General features: G+C 39.8%; 1 protein-coding gene and 1 pseudogene across 3 annotated transcripts in view; one reads left to right on the top strand and one right to left on the bottom strand.

Annotated features, from left to right (window-relative positions):
- Positions 1–19,692, top strand: part of WWTR1 (WW domain containing transcription regulator 1) — a 210,551-nt gene extending 190,859 nt beyond the window's left edge. For all 3 annotated transcript variants that reach the window (XM_030822703.1, XM_030822702.1, XM_003256265.4), the window contains exons 5-7: positions 8,797–8,930; positions 10,625–10,737; positions 15,939–19,692. In XM_030822703.1, the coding sequence (XP_030678563.1) occupies positions 8,797–8,930; positions 10,625–10,737; positions 15,939–16,123 (432 nt within the window). In that variant the 3' untranslated portion in view covers positions 16,124–19,692. The remainder of the gene's footprint in view (positions 1–8,796; positions 8,931–10,624; positions 10,738–15,938) is intronic.
- LOC115837385 lies at positions 11,016–11,111 on the bottom strand (annotated as a pseudogene).
- Positions 19,693–20,781: the final 1,089 nt, after the last annotated feature.

Raw genomic sequence — 20,781 nt, 5'->3', positions numbered from 1 at the left:
GACAGGAGAATGCAGTTTGTCAAACAAAAATGCTGACTAAGCCTGGCCTCCGGTCGCCGGGGCAACAGGGACGAGAAAAGAGGGAGGTTTCGGAATTCTTTTGGCAGGTCTGTGGGATTTCTGCTGGGCTTGACAGCCACCGGCCAGGCGAGCCAGCTGGCTGACCTCGCACAGCCATCCTGACAGAGGGCTCCTGGAGGGGGACACACCTGGCTGTGAGCAGCACTGGCCTGGGGAAGGTTCTGAGGCCTGTTTTTTTTTTTTTTTTTTTTGTCATGCAAAGAATAGCTATTTAAAATAGCAAGCTGGGAAAGTGTCATATTGGAGCAGATCATGAAGCATAAATGTAGGCTATTTCATAGCCTTTGCTTCAGAACGGGGGACTCTTTAAATTTTAGAAAAGCATTTCATAGCATTAGGTTTCAGAGCTGACTGGGTTAGCAGAGGTCACGTAGTCTAACATTTTGTGAATCTATGAATCCCTTCATATAAGCTTGGCTATTTAAGTTCATTCATTCACATATTTGTTTTACAAATGCTCTAGGCATTAAAAGTACAGCTGTGAACAACAGACCCAGCCCCTTCCCTCACAGAACTTCCATTCTAGCTTGTGTCAAGTGTTTTATTTGCCTACATGTCCCAGAAATAATCCATTTTCCAAAATGTCCCAGTGTGCCCTTGTTGTTAAATAATAGTATCAATTCAAGTCTTTTTTTGTTTCTTTTTGTTCTTCTTTTTGAGACACAGTCTCACTTCATCACCCAGGCTGGAGTGCAGTGGCACAATCTTGGCTCACTGCAACCTTCACCTCCCAGGTTCAAGTGATTCTCATGCCTCAGCCTCCTGAGTAGCTGGGATTACAAGTGCGCATCACCACGCCTGGCTAATTTTTTGTATTTTAGTAGTGATGGGGTTTTGCCATGTTGGCCGGGCTGGTCTCGAACTCCTGGCCTCAAGCGATCCGCCCACCTTGGCCTCCCAAAGTGCTGGGATTACAGGTGTGAGCCACTGCACCAGGCCTCAGCCTTTTTTTTTTTTTTAAGTGAAGACAGACAAGTATCTAAATGATAATGTTTTCTTTAATGTGATTTGAAAGGACAACAGAAACCAATTGTGGAACAATACAAATTTGCTTTATGCACTCTGAGTAAAAAGAGCAACAAATAGACCATAGATAATAATGACAAACTTAATAAATGGCTTCCTTAAAGTATCGCAGTTTCGATTGTTCTTTTATAGGGACGGTCTGGCAGCTGAGCATTAGTGATGAGTTGTTTCAAAAAGGGAGTCTCCGGAAAGTGTGACAGTGCATTTTAGAATACCTTGGCACCGAATTAAAAAGAAATATACATCAGTAATTTTTTTGTTCCCCCCGCCGTCCCCCATAAAGAAGGTAAATAATTCAGCATTCTCTCTCTGAAGTACCTCAGGGTTTTGGCAGAGAAAGCAATTTCTCTGCATCCAGAATAATTATTTTAAAGTTAGGATTTCAAAATACTGTCTTTTTTTTTTTCATTTTTTCTCTACTCACCCCGCCCTTTATAATTAAAACAATCCAATCTTCCATTTTTGTAGAGTCCCTGGCCACACACACTTAAATCAAGCAGAGCAGCCTCTGAAGAGCTGATTGTCATTTGTTTCCCTTTCGAAGTGCATTCTGGTGAGGGCAGGAGCTGGCTGGCAGAGTGTTCCCTCAGCCAAGGCGGGACAGAGCTGCAGATGCTTTCAGCTGCTGTTTACTTTCTCACCTCCTCTGTTGGTTTATTCCACAGGCAAGCTGCGGGCCGAGGACCTGGAAGGAGAGGAGGTTTGAGGTTTGCTTCCTGGGACACCTTCAGCTCACAAATAATCATTTGTCTTTCACATACTTACTTCTCCAGCTATTTTACACATCACCCATCCTTCAGCTGCTAGGAAAGGGTATTTTTTAACCCATAAATAATTACTCACGTCAGAGAGCTAGATAGACGACCACAAACTCACCAAGAGATTCTTGAGCCCTTATTTTGCAAGTCTTTCCACCCCAAGCTTGGATATAGACAAAAATAAATTTGTTGGAGGAGGGTTGGGTCAGGGTTAGCAGGGAGAGCTTTCCTTCTGAAAAGTGCCCTTAAAATTGGAACTTATAACTTTGCTTGTTGGGTTGTGAATTCCTAGGATATGAACTCCACTCATATACATTGAAAACTATCATTGAATACATCCAGTTCATTCTGTTGCCCTGTTCAGGGAGGAAAACTATGTTCAGGAAAGTTAAATCGGCTGTTTCATTAAATTTCCTCTGAACTGTCTGAGGTAGAGGGGTTGGTCTTTCTATTTTATAGCTGGGAAAACAGGCTCGGAAAAATGAAGTAACTTGCCCAGTTCTCACAGCCAGTAGGTGAAAGGTTGACAATTTGAGGTCTGCCAACCTCAGCCCTCAACTTTTCTTTCTCTGCCACACTGAGACTTTGCCACACTCTTAACTCTGAGCCTCAGTTTCCTCATCTGTAAAATGGAGACAATTGGGTTGTCATGAGGATGAGATGAAATAACACGGTTTTTTTTCTTTTCTTTTCTTTTCTTTTCTTTTTTTTTTTTTAAGATGGAGTCTCATTCTGTTGCCCACGCTGGAGTGCAGTGGCAGAATCTTGGCTCACTGCAACCTCCGCCTCCTGGATTCAAGCAATTCTCCTGCCTCAGCCTCCCAAGTAGCTGGGACTACAGGCACATGCCACCATGCCCGGCTAATTTTTTGTATCTTTAGTAGAAACAAGGTTTCACCATGTTAGCCAGGATGGGAAATAACATGTTAAAGGGCTTAGAACAGTGTTTCACACACAGTAAGCAATATGCAATTTTTAGCTAATATCTCTGCCTCCCACACCATTTAACACTATCAGCAGCTTGTTCTGTTAACTGCCTCACTATGCCAGGTCCACTATAAATACGCTTTCCAATCTTTATAGCATCCCAGCAAGATCAGTCTTATAAACCACCTTTTTTTTTTTTCAGATGAACAAACTATCAAGAAAGGTTAAGAATTTAGTTCAAGATGCCACAACATGTAGTAGCTGAACTGGGATTTGAACTCCAATCTTTCTGGTTCCAAAGACAGTTTTTCTCTTGTGCCATGCTACCTTTTCGGTGCCAAGCTCTGGACCCCAACTTAAACCCCAACTACTGTTTGAGAATTCCAGTGGCTAATAGCCTGGAGAATTGAGAAGAAGGCAGTTCCTGCACTGAACTGATAAGTAACTAGAAAGCCCTTCATCATATCTGCCTCAAATCTAGGCTAGAAAAGATCTTCCTTCTTTCCTGTGACAGTTCATTAATAATTTGAGAGCCACTGTGTGCCCTTCTAGTCTTCCCCTGTGGTTAAATAGCCCCACGCTTCTTCATAGGATGTGATGCCCTGACCCTTCTCTATCCTGATTGTTCTCTGGTCACTCTTTGAAAAGATTTCAGTAAGGTAAAGTGTTGGGTAGGGACCTGGATGCAGCCTTGCACTTGAAGGTTGATTGGAGGAAGAGGTCAGTTGGAATAGCTAGAGAAGCAATGATGACCTACTTCTTGAGATGGAAAGCAGGTTTTGAGCTTGATCTAGGAAACTGAAGGTTTGTTTGGAGGGCAGGGTGGACATAGAGGGGACCCTGGAAGGGATCTGTGAATATACCTGTTTAACTGGAGCACAGTGGGAAATGAGTGACAAGCCAGCTTAGCATTTGTTTTCCTGCCTCGACTAGAGGGAGCAGAGGAAGGATGGGGCGCTGAGTGAAGGCAGCTGCACCACCGATGCTCAGCGGCAGAGGCCTTGAGTTATGCCCTCAGCCAGCCTTGGCCAACTGTCACCCCTCTGTTTCCATGGAAGCTTACTTCCTCCAGTGCCTGTCTTTGTCTTTGCTTCAGCTGCTTTAGTTTCATCCATTTTGACTGCTGCTGTTTGGTCTAAGTCAGATGTTTGCCTTTCATTTTTACCCATGCAAGGGTAGTGGATGTCATGTGGCAGTCCAAATCCTACTGGGTCTGGGCTTTAATTTTATACCTAAATTTAGTTTAAAACAAAACCCTCCCCTGTTTGGATGGCAACATGTTGGTGAGGTTAGCCCTTTTATTTTCAGACCTCGGGTTTTGTACAGTTTCTTTTTCTCTTTCAGTTCATGAGTTGGAATAGGGAAGTATTTTCATTCAAAAAAAGGCTAGAATTTTTAAAGTTCTAAACATATAACTTGTATTATAAAATTTAAGTGAAATAAAACATCTCACTACTTTCCATTTATATTCAGAACAAATTTTATGTTATATAAAAATGGCTTATAAACCTCTCCTTGTTTAAAAAAATTATTTTCTTAGCCTTGGTGACCATTGTGATGAATTTCACACTTTGGTTTAATCCCTCCAAGGTGAAAGTTGACCAGGAAGAAATCTCTCACCACTTAAAGTGGATCAGTTCTACATGACAGTGTGACTTTTAAAATTGTTTATTTTGTTTTTTTTTGAGATTGGAATTCAGAAAATGAAATAATAATAATTCCTTCAGCATTTATTATGTGATCTTGAGTGCTGGGCACTGTTCTAAGCACCTTGTAGTGTTACCCGTTTTATCATCACAGCAGCCTTCTTGGGTGGGTGCTCTTATTATCCCCACTTTACAAATGAGGAACAGAGGGTTAAATAACTTTCTGTTAGATAGCAGGACCAGGGTTCCAATTCAAGCATCTAGCTCCTGGTCACTCAGCCCTCCTGTTCATCCTATGTTAGGGGCAGAAAAGAGTGCAGCAGGACCATTTCTTGAGGATGGAGTCTGCACCTGGCTAGTTGGGTTGTATACAATAGGCTATTATTTCACTCATATTTGTGGTTGAGGTGAGATTGCATGTTCTTAGTTTATATTTCCAAGTACCCACTGTATGCCTAGCACTGTTAAGGTAGTTGGGATACAGGAGTGAACATAACAAACAAGGCCCCTTCCCTCGTGGAGCTTACATTCTGGTAGAAAAGACAGAGAATGAAAACCTAAGTTGCATTGAAGAAAATTAATGCAGATTAAGAGACAGAAAATGACAGGGGTGAGGCCATTTTAGACAGGGGTGAGGTAGGAGCATCTCCGAAGAGATGACATCTGTAGGAGGCAGGCAGTAAGTGAGGGAATAAGCTTTAGGAAGATCCGAGGAACACCTTGCAAGCAGATGGAACAGTTGGTGCAGGTGCAGGAGGTGGGAGGAGCAGCAGAGAAACCAGGAGACTGGAAGGGGGTGAAGGAGGGGAGCACATCAGAGACACAGGAGGAAAGGGTGGCCAGGGCTGTTATGCAGGGTGTGGTGGTCTGCAGTGAGGACTTGCCTCTATTTACCATCCAGGTGGAACAAGAAGCAGGTCGCTTTAGAGCAGGGGGTCACGTGAACTTAACTTTGGCTGCTATGTGGAATAACTTGTGACCCAAGAATGATTTTGGAATAATCTTAGACAAAGTGTCGTATTATAAATAATAACTTTCTAATTCAGACTGGCCTAATTTGTATTTCAAAGCTATTGTTCAGGCCGAGTGCAGTGGCTCACGCCTGTAATCCCAGCACTTTGGGAGGCCAAGGTGGGCAGATCATTTGAGGCCAGGAGTTCGAGACCAGCATAGGCAACATGGCGCAACCATATCTCCACTAAAAATACAAAAATTAGCTGGGCATGGTGGCACATGCCTGTAGTCCCAGCTACTCGGGAGGCTGAGGCATGAAACTTGCTTGAACCCTGTAGGCGAAGGTTGCAGTGAGCCGAGATCACGCCACTGCACTCCAGCCTGGGTGAGAGAATGAGACTCCATCTCAAAAGAAAAAAAAAAAAAAAGCAATCATTCCGGGTACATTCAATACCCTTTCTGATTTTTCTCTTATTTGTTAGTCAGTTGAAGGTAGAAAATGATACTGTGAGCCCCCTACAGACAGAAGGCAGCATTTGCCCTTAGGATGACTTCGTGGTTAAGTCTTCAGGGTAGTTAGGGAAACATCAGTGCTGGAGAATACAGCTTCTGATCTCTTTGATTTGAAATAGATGGAATAAATGTGAAATGGCACAGTGAAACATTTCCTCCAATATAGTGTAGGTTTTTCAGCTTTGGTTATCATAAATAATCCTTTAAATTTTATTTATATATTTTATTTATATATTTAGACACACACAAGCATTATTTTATGTTTTATTTACTGGAAATAGCTAGGAGTAATTTAAATTAATAGGAAAGTTTAGAACTATTTATTTTATATCTAATTTTTGATATTTGTTCTTATAATTTTATATATTATTACAGATAACAATTCGTATGTGTTATATATAATGTATTTTTTTATCCCATGTAGTTCCAGAAATGATTCTTACTATATCTAAATTTAGAACTCCTGGAAATTGCAGATTCAACTTGTATTTTTTTTTTTTCTTTTTTTGAGACAGAGTCTCGCTCTGTCACCCAGGCTGGAGTACGGTGGTGCAATCTTGGCTCAGTGCAACCTCCGCCTCCCGAGTTCAAGCGATTCTCCTGCCTCAGCCTTCCGAGTAGCTGGGACCACAGGTGCATGCCACCATGCCCGGCTAATTTTTTGTATTTTCAGTAGAGACGGGGTTTCACCTTGTTAGCCAGGATGGTCTCGATCTCCTGACCTCGTGATCCACCCGCCTCGGCCTCCCAAAGTGCTGGGATTACAGGCATGAGCCACTGCCCGGCCTCAACTTGTATTCTTAAGACATATGTAGATAAAGTTTTGTCAAATAGAAAGGAATGCAGCCATCTCATCAACTTTTAAATTAAAAGTGTATTTGTTTAGAGGTAAACTCCCACATTTATTCAGAATGGTTGAAAAATGGAATATTCTAGTAAAGTTCATGTTTTTGGATAATGAGGGTTATGAGTCAAAAGATTCTTGCATTTATGGTTAATAAAGTATTAGAAATTTACCATTGATGAGATACATTTTTTCAAACTGTGGCTCAGGGTGTATGAGTGTGCTTGAGGGATGGGGACTGGTGGAGTCCAGGCTTTTTATGCCAGATTCATTTCCTGTTGTTCCTTCTGAGGCTTTCAGGAAAACTTTGGTTGGATGATAAGGTTTCTAATGCACCCTGCCTACCATGTTAAAAATAACTATCAGAAAATAATTAGATTTTTCTAGGTTTATTCAGAGGGCACTTCCAAGATTTAGATGATGGATGAAAATCAATTTTTACCAAAAAAACTCCAGTTTTTGGTTTGCTTTTTATAGATTCCTGAATAAAATTTGTTAGTTAAGTATTTGATTATTTACAATCTAGATGAACAGAAGTGAGCTAGAGACCCTTTCCGGCTAGAAGATTTATTTCAGTATAAGTTAACAATACAGTTTTTTATTTTTTTAAATCAATCAGGTCTCTCATGGTTTGTAACAGCACAACGAACTCTAGTAACTGAAAATTTTTATAGCCGATGACTTCACTAGGACTTGTCTAGACAGCAGTTACCCTCTAAAGTCACAGCATGTTAGGGCTGGAAGAGATCTAACGAAGATACTGTAATTTAGAAGTCCTAAATGTTCTGTTTGCCATTGTAGCCATGGTTTTAGGGTTTGAGGGACAGTGAGACCAATGACTTCAGCATGGAAAGTGGGAAACTGATAGGCATAAATATGGGGAAAGGCCTAACCTTGGTTTGGGATGCAAATGTAAACATACAAAAGTATTCTCTGGAAACATCAGCAAATTTGAAAGGAATTTGATGTCTGGTTATGTTTGTCAAAATGCAGAGACTCCTGGAGATTATACCTAGAGAAAGTAATTGCAGTCAGTAAATTTGTAGCCTTTTGGATTGACTCTTCTTGGCAACGTAATGCTAGCTTTTATAAAATAATGCTTGTATTATTTGTTTCTGCTAATGAAATCCATATGCTGTGAAACAGTTACTTGTCTGTGGGATTTGGATTGGATCTACATGGTTCCCCAACCTTCAGCATTTTAGTCAACAAACTAGTCAAATAGATTGACTTTTTTTTTTTTTTTTGAGACAGTGTCTCACTCTGTCACCCAGGCTGGAGTACAGTGGCGTGATCTCTGCTCACTTTAGTCTCAACCTCCCAGACACGGGGCTCCTCCTACCTCAGCCTCCCAAGAAGCAACACACCCAGCTAATTTTTGTATTTTTTGTAGAAACAGGGTTTCACCCTGTTGCCCAGGCTGATCTCGAACTTGTGGGCTCCAGTGATCTGCCCACCTCGACCTCCCAAAGTGCTGGGATTATGGACGTGAGCCACCACCCCAGCCACTGATTGACTTTTTAAAGTAAACTTTCAACTCATTGTTTTGCTTTCCTGTCTGTAAACATAAAACTGCCAGATGCAACTTAATGTAGAGCCTGGACTCTGTAATTCCACAGTTTTACTGGCCTGTAAGTGGCAAAGACCTGAATGTACTTTATAGTCCAGAGGATTCTGATTGCTTTGATTGATGTAGATTTGGTTTGAGAAACTGAGATAGAAATAACCTTGTCTCTGACAAAGTGTTTTGAGAGGCCTTTCTATGATTTGGGTGTTTAAATAATTGCATGGGTGGGATGATTGCAACATTAAGTGCCCTTAGGTCAAATAATAGCTGAGCTTCCCATTAACTTTGTGAATGTGAAGTGACTTATGTCTGTAAGACTTTCTTCAGAGGAAGAATACTAATGGTTGCCTGGTGATTTTGACTTGCTGGGAGTAAATACACGGTGCTTTGTATTTGGTGAAAAGTTTTGATGTGAAGTACACTTTGCTCCATGCCTTGTGACAATGAGTGCATGACTCTTGCTTCCCACTCTGACTGTAGGAAGCTGCCCTCTGTCGACAGCTCCCCATGGAAGCTGAGACTCTTGCCCCAGTTCAGCCTGCTGTCAACCCACCCACGATGACCCCAGACATGAGATCCATCACTAATAATAGCTCAGATCCTTTCCTCAATGGGTAAGTTAATATTTGGGGGCCACTTATTTTTATTCTCTTTATTACGTGATCTAGACTGTAATAGGATCTTTGTTTACATTGGGAAGAGGTGGGGAGCTTGAGGGTTGAGGGTGAGGATAAAGGGAGGAAGTGGGAGGAGCTGGCAGAAAAAAGAAAAGCAGGGGAAATCATCTGCCTGTTAAAAAATTTCCAAATTAAAAAATTGGCGATAGGACGTAGAGTAGACCCCTAGTCAAGAATTTGAAAATGGGCATGAACTTATATTTTTAAACATGATAGTGTTGTCTAGTACTTATACTTGGAAGAATCTTCTGGTTTTATGTAACCAACAGGGGATAAAAGCATGCCATATGGCAAATTGAGAACAGAACAATTAAGAGATTATGTTCGGCCAGGCACGGTGGCTCATGCCTGTAATCCCAGCACTTTGGGAGGCCGAGGCTGGTGAATCACCTGAGGTCGGGAGTTCGAGACCAGCCTGACCAACATGGAGAAACCCTGTCTTTACTAAAAATACAAAATTAGCAGGGCGTGGTGGTGCATGCCTGTAATCCCAGCTACTCAGGAGGCTGAGAATTGCTTGAACCCGGGAGGAGGAGGTTGCCGTGAGCTGAGATTGCACCATTGCACTCCAGCCTCGGCAACAAGAGTGAAACTCCGTCTCAAAAAAAAAAAAGAGAGATGATGTTCAGGGTGAAATGTGAATAAGATCTATAGTTTAGTAAATAATATTCTACAGTGTCAGATTTCTGGTTTTGGTAATTGCACTGTGGTTATGTAAGATGTTATCACTGGGGAAGCTGGTGAAGGGTACATGGGAACTCTCTGTACTCTTGTTGCGTCTTCTATGTGAGTTTAAAATAATTTCACAATTTAAAAAGTAATTAAAACAAAGGAGCAAAAGGGAAAGAGAATTTAGCCAGAAATATCTTCATGAGCAGAAGTAGTCTTTAAATCAAATAAAAAGGGCAATTCTGTATTTCCTCTGCCTTTTATTCTGCCCTTGCAGAGATGTCTGGCAAACAAACAATACAATTATGAACATTATTAAAGATAGAGATAAAAACAAATAGTAGCTGAAATAATAAGTAATGAAGGTTTTTAATTGTTGATTTTAAAGTGTTTGAAAAACAGAGAAGTACAAAGAATAACATGAATTACCCATGTACCCACTACCCAGATTTGCCATATTTTAATTTAATCTTACTTTTTAACAAATAAAATATTACAATTAATATTTGAATCCGTCCCCCACGCCACTGAAATCTCATTTCTTTTCCCTTCTGTCCCCAGTGGTAGCCACTATTCAGAAACTGGCGTGTGTCCATCACACAGACTTTTATACCTCTTACTGCCTGTTAGTGTATGTGTCCATAAGAAATATTCAACATTGTTTTTGTTTTTTTTTAAAGTTTCACATAAATGGTGTCATAATCTGTATGTTGAAGAGTGTTCAAATGGTTATTTTGAGGTGAAAAGGAAATCAGTGTCAATTTACTGTGAATGGCCACACATGATTACTTTCATTTTCATGAGGGTATGTATTTCAAAATTAAAGCTTTCTTTCCTCCCTAACCTGGAAAGTTGGGCAGAATGGCACAACTACACTAGTTTAGAGCTTTTGTGACTGTGTTTTAATTTTGAGATTTATTTAGTGGGCTCATATTGAAGTTTCTTCATCTTTTGCTTTGCAGAGGGCCATATCATTCGAGAGAGCAGAGCACTGACAGTGGCCTGGGGTTAGGGTGCTACAGTGTCCCCACAACTCCGGAGGACTTCCTCAGCAATGTGGATGAGATGGATACAGGTAGGAGCAAAGCCTGCAAGCACTTACAGTGGGTTTGTGTTTTTTAAATGATCTCTTCGGTCATCTCAATTTTATCTTTTATTTTATTTTTATAATTTCAACTTTTATTTTATATTTGGGGGTACATGTGCAGGTTTGCTACATGGTTATGTGATGCTGGGGTTTGGGATACGATTGCTCTCGTCACCCAGGTAGTGAGCATAGTACCCAATAGTTTGTTTTTCACCCCTTGTTCCACCCCACTCCCAGTAGTCCCCAGTGTCTGTAAAAATGTTGAAAAAAAAATGGAATGCTTCATGAATTTACATGTCATTCTCATGCAGGGGCCATGCTAATCATTCCAGTTTTAGTATAAGTGCTGCCAGAGCGAGTACGGTCATCTCAATTTTAAAATCCAACCAGAAACACTCAATCTCAACAACAACATAAAATAACAACTGAAAAGCCACTGAACCCCCAGGCACTATTAATAAACTGTAGCCCCTTCCTCATAGATTATACAAGTATAGTTTTACATCTGGGCACAGGATTTTAAATTCTATGTTTTGTTTTGTTTTTTAATTCATCTTTGCTCCATATAGTCCCTTCCTCACGATTGCGTCAAGACACCACTGTTTGCTTTGCCATGCTTCCACAGTGGGGTATTTATTATTCTAGTTTTTAGTTGTAATATATGGGCCACCCTTTCTCCTGGAAAGTGACACTGGTTTATAATTCCAGTATCCAATTTTTTTCATGTCATTCACTGCATTTGAAAAGCAATTGGCAGTGGGTATTTGGAATGTTGAGCAACTCAGAGGATTCAAAATTGTCACTTCCAAGTTCCAACATGGTAACGACATCCTCCCTCAGGAATTAAAGAGAAGAGAGTCAGGGTTACTTTTACCTTGTCCCCAGCCTGTGCATCCTTCAGGTCCAGCCTCACCAGGCTTCCCGATTACCTTTCTTTTTCTCCTTTTCTCAAGGACTTCCAATGGCAGAAACTGAAGTTAGTTTTTTTTTTTTTTTTTTTTGAGACGGAGTCTCGCTCTGTCGCCCAGGCTGGAGTGCAGTGGCGCCATTCTCCTGCCTCAGCCTCTCCTAGTAGCTGGGACTACAGGCGCCCGCCACCACGCCCAGCTAATTTTTTTGTATTTTTTAGTAGAGACAGGGTTTCACCGTGGTCTCGATCTCCTGACCTTGTGATTCGCCCACCTCGGCCTCCCAAAGTGCTGGGATTACAAGCGTGAGCCACCACGCCTGGCCTGAAGTTAGTCTTATTAGCCTTACCTAGACTTAATTATGAAAGTCATAAACTCTAAGAAGATATTCTAGAACCAAAAATAAATGACACCCAGGGTGTCCACTATTTGGAGTTATTCATGAAAGTTCCTTCTCCATTATCATTGATGAAAGCAATTGTTTTGTGTTGAAAATAAAAAATTGCTTCCCCCAAAGTGTTTGCCATAGTGCCTGTAGTTTTTTACACTCTACTCTTAGATGTCTCCTCTTTGTGTTGTGTATCTAAATTGTTGGAAAGATCAAGAGTCAAACTCATAGCCAGGTGTCTTACAAATGCAGTACATTAAAGCTGCTCCCCCAGCGTCTTTCGTGTAGGTTGTCATCTTTGCATTGAGAAGATTGCAAAGACTGTCTTGTGAGGAGTCACACAGGAATAGTTTGCACTGATTGTTTTACTGTTCTTCAGTTTATTACTTCAGTTCTTCCCCCACCACCACCCCCTGCCACCTTTATCTCTCTCTCTGCTTTTTGAGTGTGAGATTTATTTTGCTATCTTTGGAATAGCCTTAGGAAGTGGCTCCTTCCTATGTTTAATAATTCTTTACTTTCATCTTCTAAACACTGGGAAGCCAGTAAGGATAAAAAGCAAAGTTAAGGGGAAAAGCTCAGGAGATCTAAATCTAAGTTTGACATTCAGAAAAAACAAAACCATAAAAAGAGGATGGATTCTACTCTATGTCTCTTTAAAATAACTTCAAGTGGGTAAGTAGGGAGTGTTTATTTTGAAGCCATAATGTGGAATTAAATTATGTCCTGAAAAGGACATAGTTTTAGCCAACAGGCAGCCTGATATGAGTCCTTGCTTCTCCATTCCTAGTAGCACCTTTGGGTAAGTTGCATAACCTCCGTGAGCCTCAGATTTCTCACCCGTAAAGCCGGAGTGATATGCTCACGGCAGAGTTGTGAGGAGTCATGAGATCACAGAGACCAGCTCAAAGTGCTCTTCTCAAGAAGTAAGAAGGCTGATGTCATGCACACGATGGACTTGATAATGTCAGAGTGCCAAGTTAACCTGGTTAAGTGAGAATCAGCTCATTGAGTGTGGGGCCACCTCTGTGAAGTCTTTGTAGGAACTGGACATAAATCTTCTCAAGGGGAGAAATGTAATTATACAGTAGCAAGATGAGGAAAGCTGTGGGGGCAGGCAGAGCTCAAGTGTGGCTGGAAAAGATCCGTCAGGCCTGTGGACCACGCGCTGGCCACATGCTGAAGGGAAACGAGGCAGCTGAGCACTCCATTTGCAAAACATACATGGAAACAACAGCTAGGCTTGGTGCAAAGATCCAGTAAAGGGAATAACACGAGCAAAGGCTGGGAAATCATCCATCCTTCCAGAATATTCTGCAGTAATCACACCCTTTTAAGAATTGCCTTGTGGCTGGGCACGGTGTTTCACGCCTGTAATCTCAGCACTTTGGTAGGCCGAGGTGGGTGGATCATCTGAGGATGGGAGTTCAAGACCAGCCTGACCAACATGGAGAAATCTTGTGTCTACTAAGAATACAACACTAGCTGGGCGTGGTGGCACATGCCTGTAATCCCAGCCACTCGGGAGGCTGAGGCAAGAGAATCACTTGAACCCAGGAGGCGGAGGTTGTGGTGAGCCGAGATTGTGCCATTGCACTCCAGCCTGGGCAGCAAGAGCGAAACTCCATCTCAAAAAATAAATAAATAAATAAATAAATAAAATAAAAAAGAATTGCCTTGTGTTTGTCTCTTCCACTTTTTAAGTGGATAAACTGCAAAGACCAAAAAGATGACTATGAGATTACAGAGCTGCTTCTATTTTAAGATTGTTAACTTTAATGAAGAAGCTTAGCCAGTATTCTCATGCCTTCCATCCTGAGAAGAAAGGATAAGAGGAATTTTTTTTTTTTGAGGCAGGGTCTCATTCTGTCACCCAGGCTGGAGTGCAGTGGTGTGATCTCAGCTCATTGCAACCTTTACCTCCTGGATTTAAACGAGTCTTGGGCCTCAGCCTCCTGAGTAGCTGGGATTACAGGGGTGCGCCACCATGCCTGGCACTGTTTTTTTGTTTGTTTGTTTTTTGTATTTTTAGTAGAGACAGGGTTTCACCATGTTGGCAAGGCTGTTCTTGAACTCCTGACCTCCGGTGATCCACCCACCTCGGCCTCCCGAAGTGCTGGGATTATAGGCATGAGCCACCACACCCGGCCTAGGAATTCTTTAAAACAGAGATTTTGCTTGGCTAAAAATTATATTATTGAGTATTTGAAAGTTAAAATGGGAAATTAGTAAAAATGAATGATTCTAACTGGAGATGAAGAGAAAAAAAGACATCCAGCACCTTAGATCAGATAGTTTTTTAGATACTTTTTAAAGCCTCATTTTTATCTGTTACACTCTAGTAAGTAGAAGAAACTTATTTTGGGTTTTGTTTTTTATTTTATGTTATTTTTCAATATCAGTAACACTATATTGAAGTCATATTGTTGAATTTGATTTAATTTTTCAGATTACTACCCTTTGCAATGAAAATACTGTAAAATATTGACCAGGAGTCATTGATATTTTGTGACTTCTAGAAAAGCCATTGTGTTTTGCTATCACCAAAATCCAGATTGGATGATGGTTGCTTCATCGTTTGGAAGGATATAACTTTTCTCCTTGGAAAACATAGATTGCGAAAGTGAACTTTCTGCAGTTTTGCTTAAAATAGTGAAACTTCCCTACACACTTTTCAGGAAGGCTACTGCACTTGTAACACACAAAAGATAATTTAACAAGTTTTTAAAAAATGACGTTATGGTGGAAGCTGGCCTTAGTTATCAATGCTTCTCAATTTTTGAAGTAGATATTATCTCTTCAGAAAATTGTTTGGGACTGTTTGAATTAACCTGTTGTTTTGATATTGTGTAATTAATAGTGGCTGAAGACCTAGGTTTTTCTTTCTCTCAGGACAATCAACATTTATTATATTTTTGTGTGTATATAACTTTGTATATATCAATGACACCCAGAGCCATGGATATGTGGCAGACACTATATGGCACTTTACTCCAACTTTTGTAGAAGGAGCTTATAATCCCAATTTCTAGATGGGTAAACTGAGAATCAGGCAAGTTAAGTGTGTCTAAGCTTACACAGCCACAAAGCTCGATCTAATGACAAAAGTCAGTAGTGCATTCTGTCCCATACTATTACACATAAAGATCCTATATTCTTCATGTCATATCCCAGACACCTACTTTTCCTCTAGTACAGCATTTTCTCACCTGTGTTCTGTAGAACTTCAGTTTTATTAGAATACACATACTGCCAAAATAGATTTAGGTGATTAAATGGGTTTAGGAAATAGTGGTTTAAAGAAAACAAAAGATTTCTTTACTCTAAGACTCAAAGCCTTAACATGCTCGTATGCATTGTGGCTCATATGCTTGTGAGAAAGGTAGATAGTTGTAGGGTGTAGGTATTACAGAAAGAGGGAGAACGTCTGCAGAACTGCCTTTATAAATGATGCGTAAAGCCATCAATGAAGACAACTTTTTAATAACCTGGTTAAAAGAAGCTTCACACCATTCTCTTTGAACATAAAAATGGTATGGGTAAACATAAGCTTACAATGAAACCTGTAGATTATAGTTCTGTAATAAGGTGTTTATTACAGACAGGGCCTCTCTACTCTTCACACCTTTGTCATGGGAAGGCACAGATCATAGATCAGATCCACAGTGCCTTTCACATGCTCCTTTCTTATCTCCTTGGCCTTTTCCATTCTGGACCACACCTATCCAGAAATAATTTCTGATTTCTTCCACATCTCTGTACCTCTTGTGAATAAGGGTCAATAATGTGGTAGTTGAAGACATGAAGGTGAGGGTTGTGTAAATACTTGAACTGTTCCTCCTTCAAGAGCCAAAAAGAAGGAATTAAAATGGTTTCTTTTCATTTTGTTATAGGAGAAAACGCAGGACAGACACCCATGAACATCAACCCCCAACAGACCCGTTTCCCTGATTTCCTTGACTGTCTTCCAGGAACAAATGTTGACTTAGGAACTTTGGAATCTGAAGACCTGATCCCCCTCTTCAATGATGTAGAGTCTGCTCTGAACAAAAGTGAGCCCTTTCTAACCTGGCTGTAATCACTACCATTGTAACTTGGATGTAGCCATGACCTTACATTTCCTGGGCCTCTTGGAAAAAGTGATGGAGCAGAGCAAGTCTGCAGGTGCACCACTTTCCACCTCCATGACTCGTGCTCCCTGCTTTTTATGTTGCCAGTTTAATCATTGCCTGGTTTCGATTGAGAGTAACTTAAGTTAAACATAAATAAATATTCTATTTTCATTTTCTGCAAGCCTGCATTCTTGTGACAGATTATACAGAATTGTGTCTGCAGGATTGATTATGCAGAATACTTTTCTCTTTCTTCTCTGCTGCCCCATGGCTAAGCTGTATGGGTGTTAATTGAAATGTATACACCAATTGATTTTAAACCATAAAAAGCTGACCACAGGCAGTTACTTCTGAAGGCATCTTGGTCCAGGAAATGTGCACAAAATTCGACCTGATTTACAGTTTCAAAAACTGTATTGATGACAGTAGTACCAAATGCTTTAAAAACTATTTAACTTGAGCTTTAAAAATCATTGTATGGATAGTAAAATTCTACTGTATGGAATACAATGTAATTTTGAATCCATGCTGGCTCTGATGGCTCTTATTAGTCTGTATTTACAAAGGCACACAGTCCTATTGTAGCTTATCTTTCGTTATTTTACTGCAGAGCATCTGGACAACTTAGTCCCTCCAGCGGGAAAACAGCAGCAGCAGCATTAGTCACAGTTCTTACACTACAGATCTTGTGAAAGAGACCAGTTTGGTACTAATAATGAGCATTTTATTCAAACAAAAGTTTTTGAAATATTACAACTTGGGATTTAAAAAATTGCAGCTTAGAATTTGATGGGTTTCTTTTTTCTTGTTGTTGTTTGTTTGTTTTTGAGATGGAGTTTTGCTCTTGTTGCCCAGGCTGGAATGCAATGGCATGATCTCGGCTCACTGCAACCTCTGCCTTCCGGGTTCAAGCGATTCTCCTGTTTTAGCCTCCCGAGTAGCTGGGATTACAGGCGCCTGCCACCACGTCCAGCTAATTTTTTGTATTTTTAGTGAGACGGGGTTTCACCATAATGGTCAGGCTGGTCTCAAACTCCTGATCTCAGGTGATCCACCCATCTCGGCCTCCCAAAGTGCTGGGATTACTGGGGTGAGCCACCGCGCCCGGCCTTGATGTTTGTTTTATAAAGCACTGTAATTTTGTAGCTGATGACAAAAGGCAGCCAAATGTTTTTGATAAATCAGTGGCAACTGTATTTTTGTCTTTTGAAATAACTCTGAAAACATCAGGACAACATAGATTTCAACCTGATAGCACACCACACACAGTGAGCTGTTGCTTTTTAAATTCTGAAGCCTTGTTAGGTTTGCTTTCTAGATTTCAAGTGTTTAAAATAATTCTATCTATGAAACTGAAGGATGAAGCAGATCTCTGACTGACGTGTAAAAAAAAAATGCCCTTTGAGGGTGTATGGTGGAGATAAATGTTTCTGAATTCAGTAAAATTGATTCCTAAGTATATTATCCTAACCCTGTTTGCTACAGTTGGTATAAAAAGGCATGAAATATGTATTCAATACCTCTTATGTAACCAAAACCATTTTTAATTAGCTTTTAAGGACTGAGAGAGCATCATGTTCAACTGGCATGCAGTCTGCCTGCATTGCCAATGAAGTCCTCAACTGTTTAATATTTTGAACTAATATTATTTATAATCTATGAATCTAATCTTTTTTGAAAGACTTTAATAATTTGAGTCTCTGAGAGGACACTTTCAATTTCCATGGGGGATTTATTTGTTGGGGATCTTAAATAAGATTCCTTTTGATCTACTGGAATATACATGTACAGAGTACATTGGATCATGTTGGAAAGGAGGCAAGTGAAAAGGTCAGAGATGAAGTAGCGAAGTTATGGAATATCGTGGAAAGGATACTAGTTGTGAAATGGAAAGAGACAAGTTATAGTACCCCAAAAGCAAAACAAGCAGGAGATGCAAGAGATGCCCCAAAAGGACAAAGCAACAATTTTCTGTTGCCACCTTTATACCGCAAGACTCTGTTGTAGAAGAAAAGAAGGCTTTGGTGCACCTTATGTGGGAGGAGGAGGGGCAGGGCATGCTGATGCTGAGCATGCAGGCAGACAAGAGTGTAGCCTGCTGTTGCCTCCATCACTATGAAGTGACTTCTTTTTCCTGAAGGCCCCATGGTTTATGTTCCTCTAATTCCTTTCACTCTCCCTAAGCCCTCTGAGAGAGATGAAGGTAGATGATTTTATTGCTACTAAATTGAAGGGAGCACTATTTCTTTTTGTCTTTTGTTAGCAAAAAATTGCAAAAAGAATTGTACATTCTTGCTAAAAAACTAAATAAATAAATAAAAAATTAAAAAACAAGGGACCTAACAAAACTCAGCAGTGTTACTGTATTTTTAAAAAATATTTTTATAGACTCATTTTCAGGTTATTAAATGTAAGAGAAACAGATACCCCTCTTTTTTAAAGTAGTTAAGTCATTGATGATTTATATTACCAATTTTTAGAAGTAATTTTCTAGTAAGCTTGTGGCATTAAAAAATACTAGAAGATTTTTTTAGTTAAATTAGTTAGAACATTTATGAATGAATATAATAAATATTTTTTCAGAATAAAATATGGACCCTTTGTGTTTACTAACAGATAAAGCCAGACATAATTTTTTGTTTTTAAGGCCACAAAATATGGTCTTTGTTAAAGAACACTAAAGTTAGAAATTTAAAGTTAGAGCAACTTTTTAATGGCTATTTCCTATTATTGTAAGTGTTAAAACCCCTGCAGAATTCTTGATAAGGTGCTATTTATACTATATTTCTTATTATAAGACAACTGTCTTTAGTCTTCTTAGTACTAGTCTTTTTAGTACTAAATCAATCAGTAAACATCATCATTTCACCCCAAAATTTTGTCACAGAAAAGGTATATCAAATGAAAAATAATTTCAGAGATCTTTCTTTCAAGATACTTTTTCCTGATAAAATACATCGTCTTGAAGTAAATACATTGTCAAAACTTAATTGCAATTCTGTTAAATCTAAGTAATTTTTAGACAGTGTTTCACCATATTATTTAGGATGTGAAATGTCATTTCTTTCACTGATTACACCATATACAGGAAACAGGTAAAACAGTGAAAACTTTATTGTGCTGGTTGATGCCAACTTGGTTGAAAAGCTCTCTGCAGAAGAAGTGATCTAGAGTGACAGAAGTGTTCCTAATTACAAGTTGTGTTCTCATGACGTAATTAGAAAGTAACTTCTCAAAGTACAACTTTCATGAAAAAAATAAGCTGTTAAAAAAAGGAAATAATAGGTTAATTTAATAGGGAAAATGGGCAATTGACAGAGACCATTTCCCTAACACATATGTGCTAGTACTTTAACTTTTTAAAATTTTACTTCTACGTTTTGTAATATAAAAATTTCTATTTTAAGTTTAGAATGTTATGCGTACCGAAAGTATGCAGCCAAATCGATCAGATCAAACCATTTTACCTGGAGTTTGGTACTGGTTTTTACTTCTCTGAATCTGTATAAGAAAAATAAAGACAATTGAACTTCCACTTGGAGCTTTTGACTTTTCATTATTTGTCTGTGTTCCTTTTACTGGGGGATTTGGTGGTACTGAAGACAGGCTTATGTAACCCTCCTGGCAGACAATGAAAGAAAGAAAAATCTGTAGGCAAACAATTTCTTGGCTCACGTGCCTGGCCTTCAACATTCTAAATGTTCACAGAATTCTAGTTTCCACTTTATTTACAAAGTCCACTGAGGTTTTTAAAGGTGTATATATACACCTTTAAAAATAAAAAATATACCTTTAAATATATATATCACATTGTCCTCCCAACACCCTCACAGATTTGACAAGACCATCAAAAATACAGGATTCTCGCTGGGCACGATGGCTTATGACTGTAATCCCGGCACTTTGGGAGGCTGAAGTGGGAGCATTGCTTGAGCCCAGCAGTTTGAGACCAGCCTGGGTAACATTGTGAGACCTTGTCTCTACAAAAATATACGAACATTAGCCAGGTATGGCGGTGTAGAATATACAACAAACTCTTATAAACCAATAGAAAAAACAAACAGCCCAATAGAAATATGGATCAATAATGTGAATCGAAAGCTTATAGAAGATGAAATTGGCTGGTGACTAATTTACCAACCTCATTCTGAATCAGAAATTTAGATAAATAATGACAGAATTCCCAATGGCTCATAGGCTTGCTGGAACTCTTTCATTGACCTGGACTCTGCAACCTTTTCCTACTGACTGTTTTTTGAAATCGGTTTCTTGTAACTTAAAAGTTTGAGTTGATAAAACCTTGAACTGTAATTAGCAGAGAGTTGTGTTTAGAAATATTTATTTGTAGGGGTCACAGATAGAGTATGCTGGGGAAGCTTATGTATCCTAAATAAGCTTTTCTGCTTGTAAGTCATTAGGTCAAAGTAATGCATGGCACATTGGTTTGCAGTTTGAGGACCAGAAGTAGGGTGACAACTCTCCTGGTTTGCCCAGGACTAAGGGCTTTTCCAGATTCAGGAATTTCAGTGTTAAAACTGTCCAATCGGCCAGGCATGCGGTGGCTCATGCCTGTAGTCCCAGCACTTTGGGAGGCAGAGGTGGGTGAATCATGAGGTCGGGAGAT

This window comes from Nomascus leucogenys, chromosome 11, assembly GCF_006542625.1.
Source record: "Nomascus leucogenys isolate Asia chromosome 11, Asia_NLE_v1, whole genome shotgun sequence".
Taxonomy (NCBI): Eukaryota; Metazoa; Chordata; class Mammalia; order Primates; family Hylobatidae; genus Nomascus; species Nomascus leucogenys.
The sequence above is the reverse complement of the archived record's forward strand: the minus strand, read 5'-3'. Positions and strand labels throughout refer to the sequence as shown.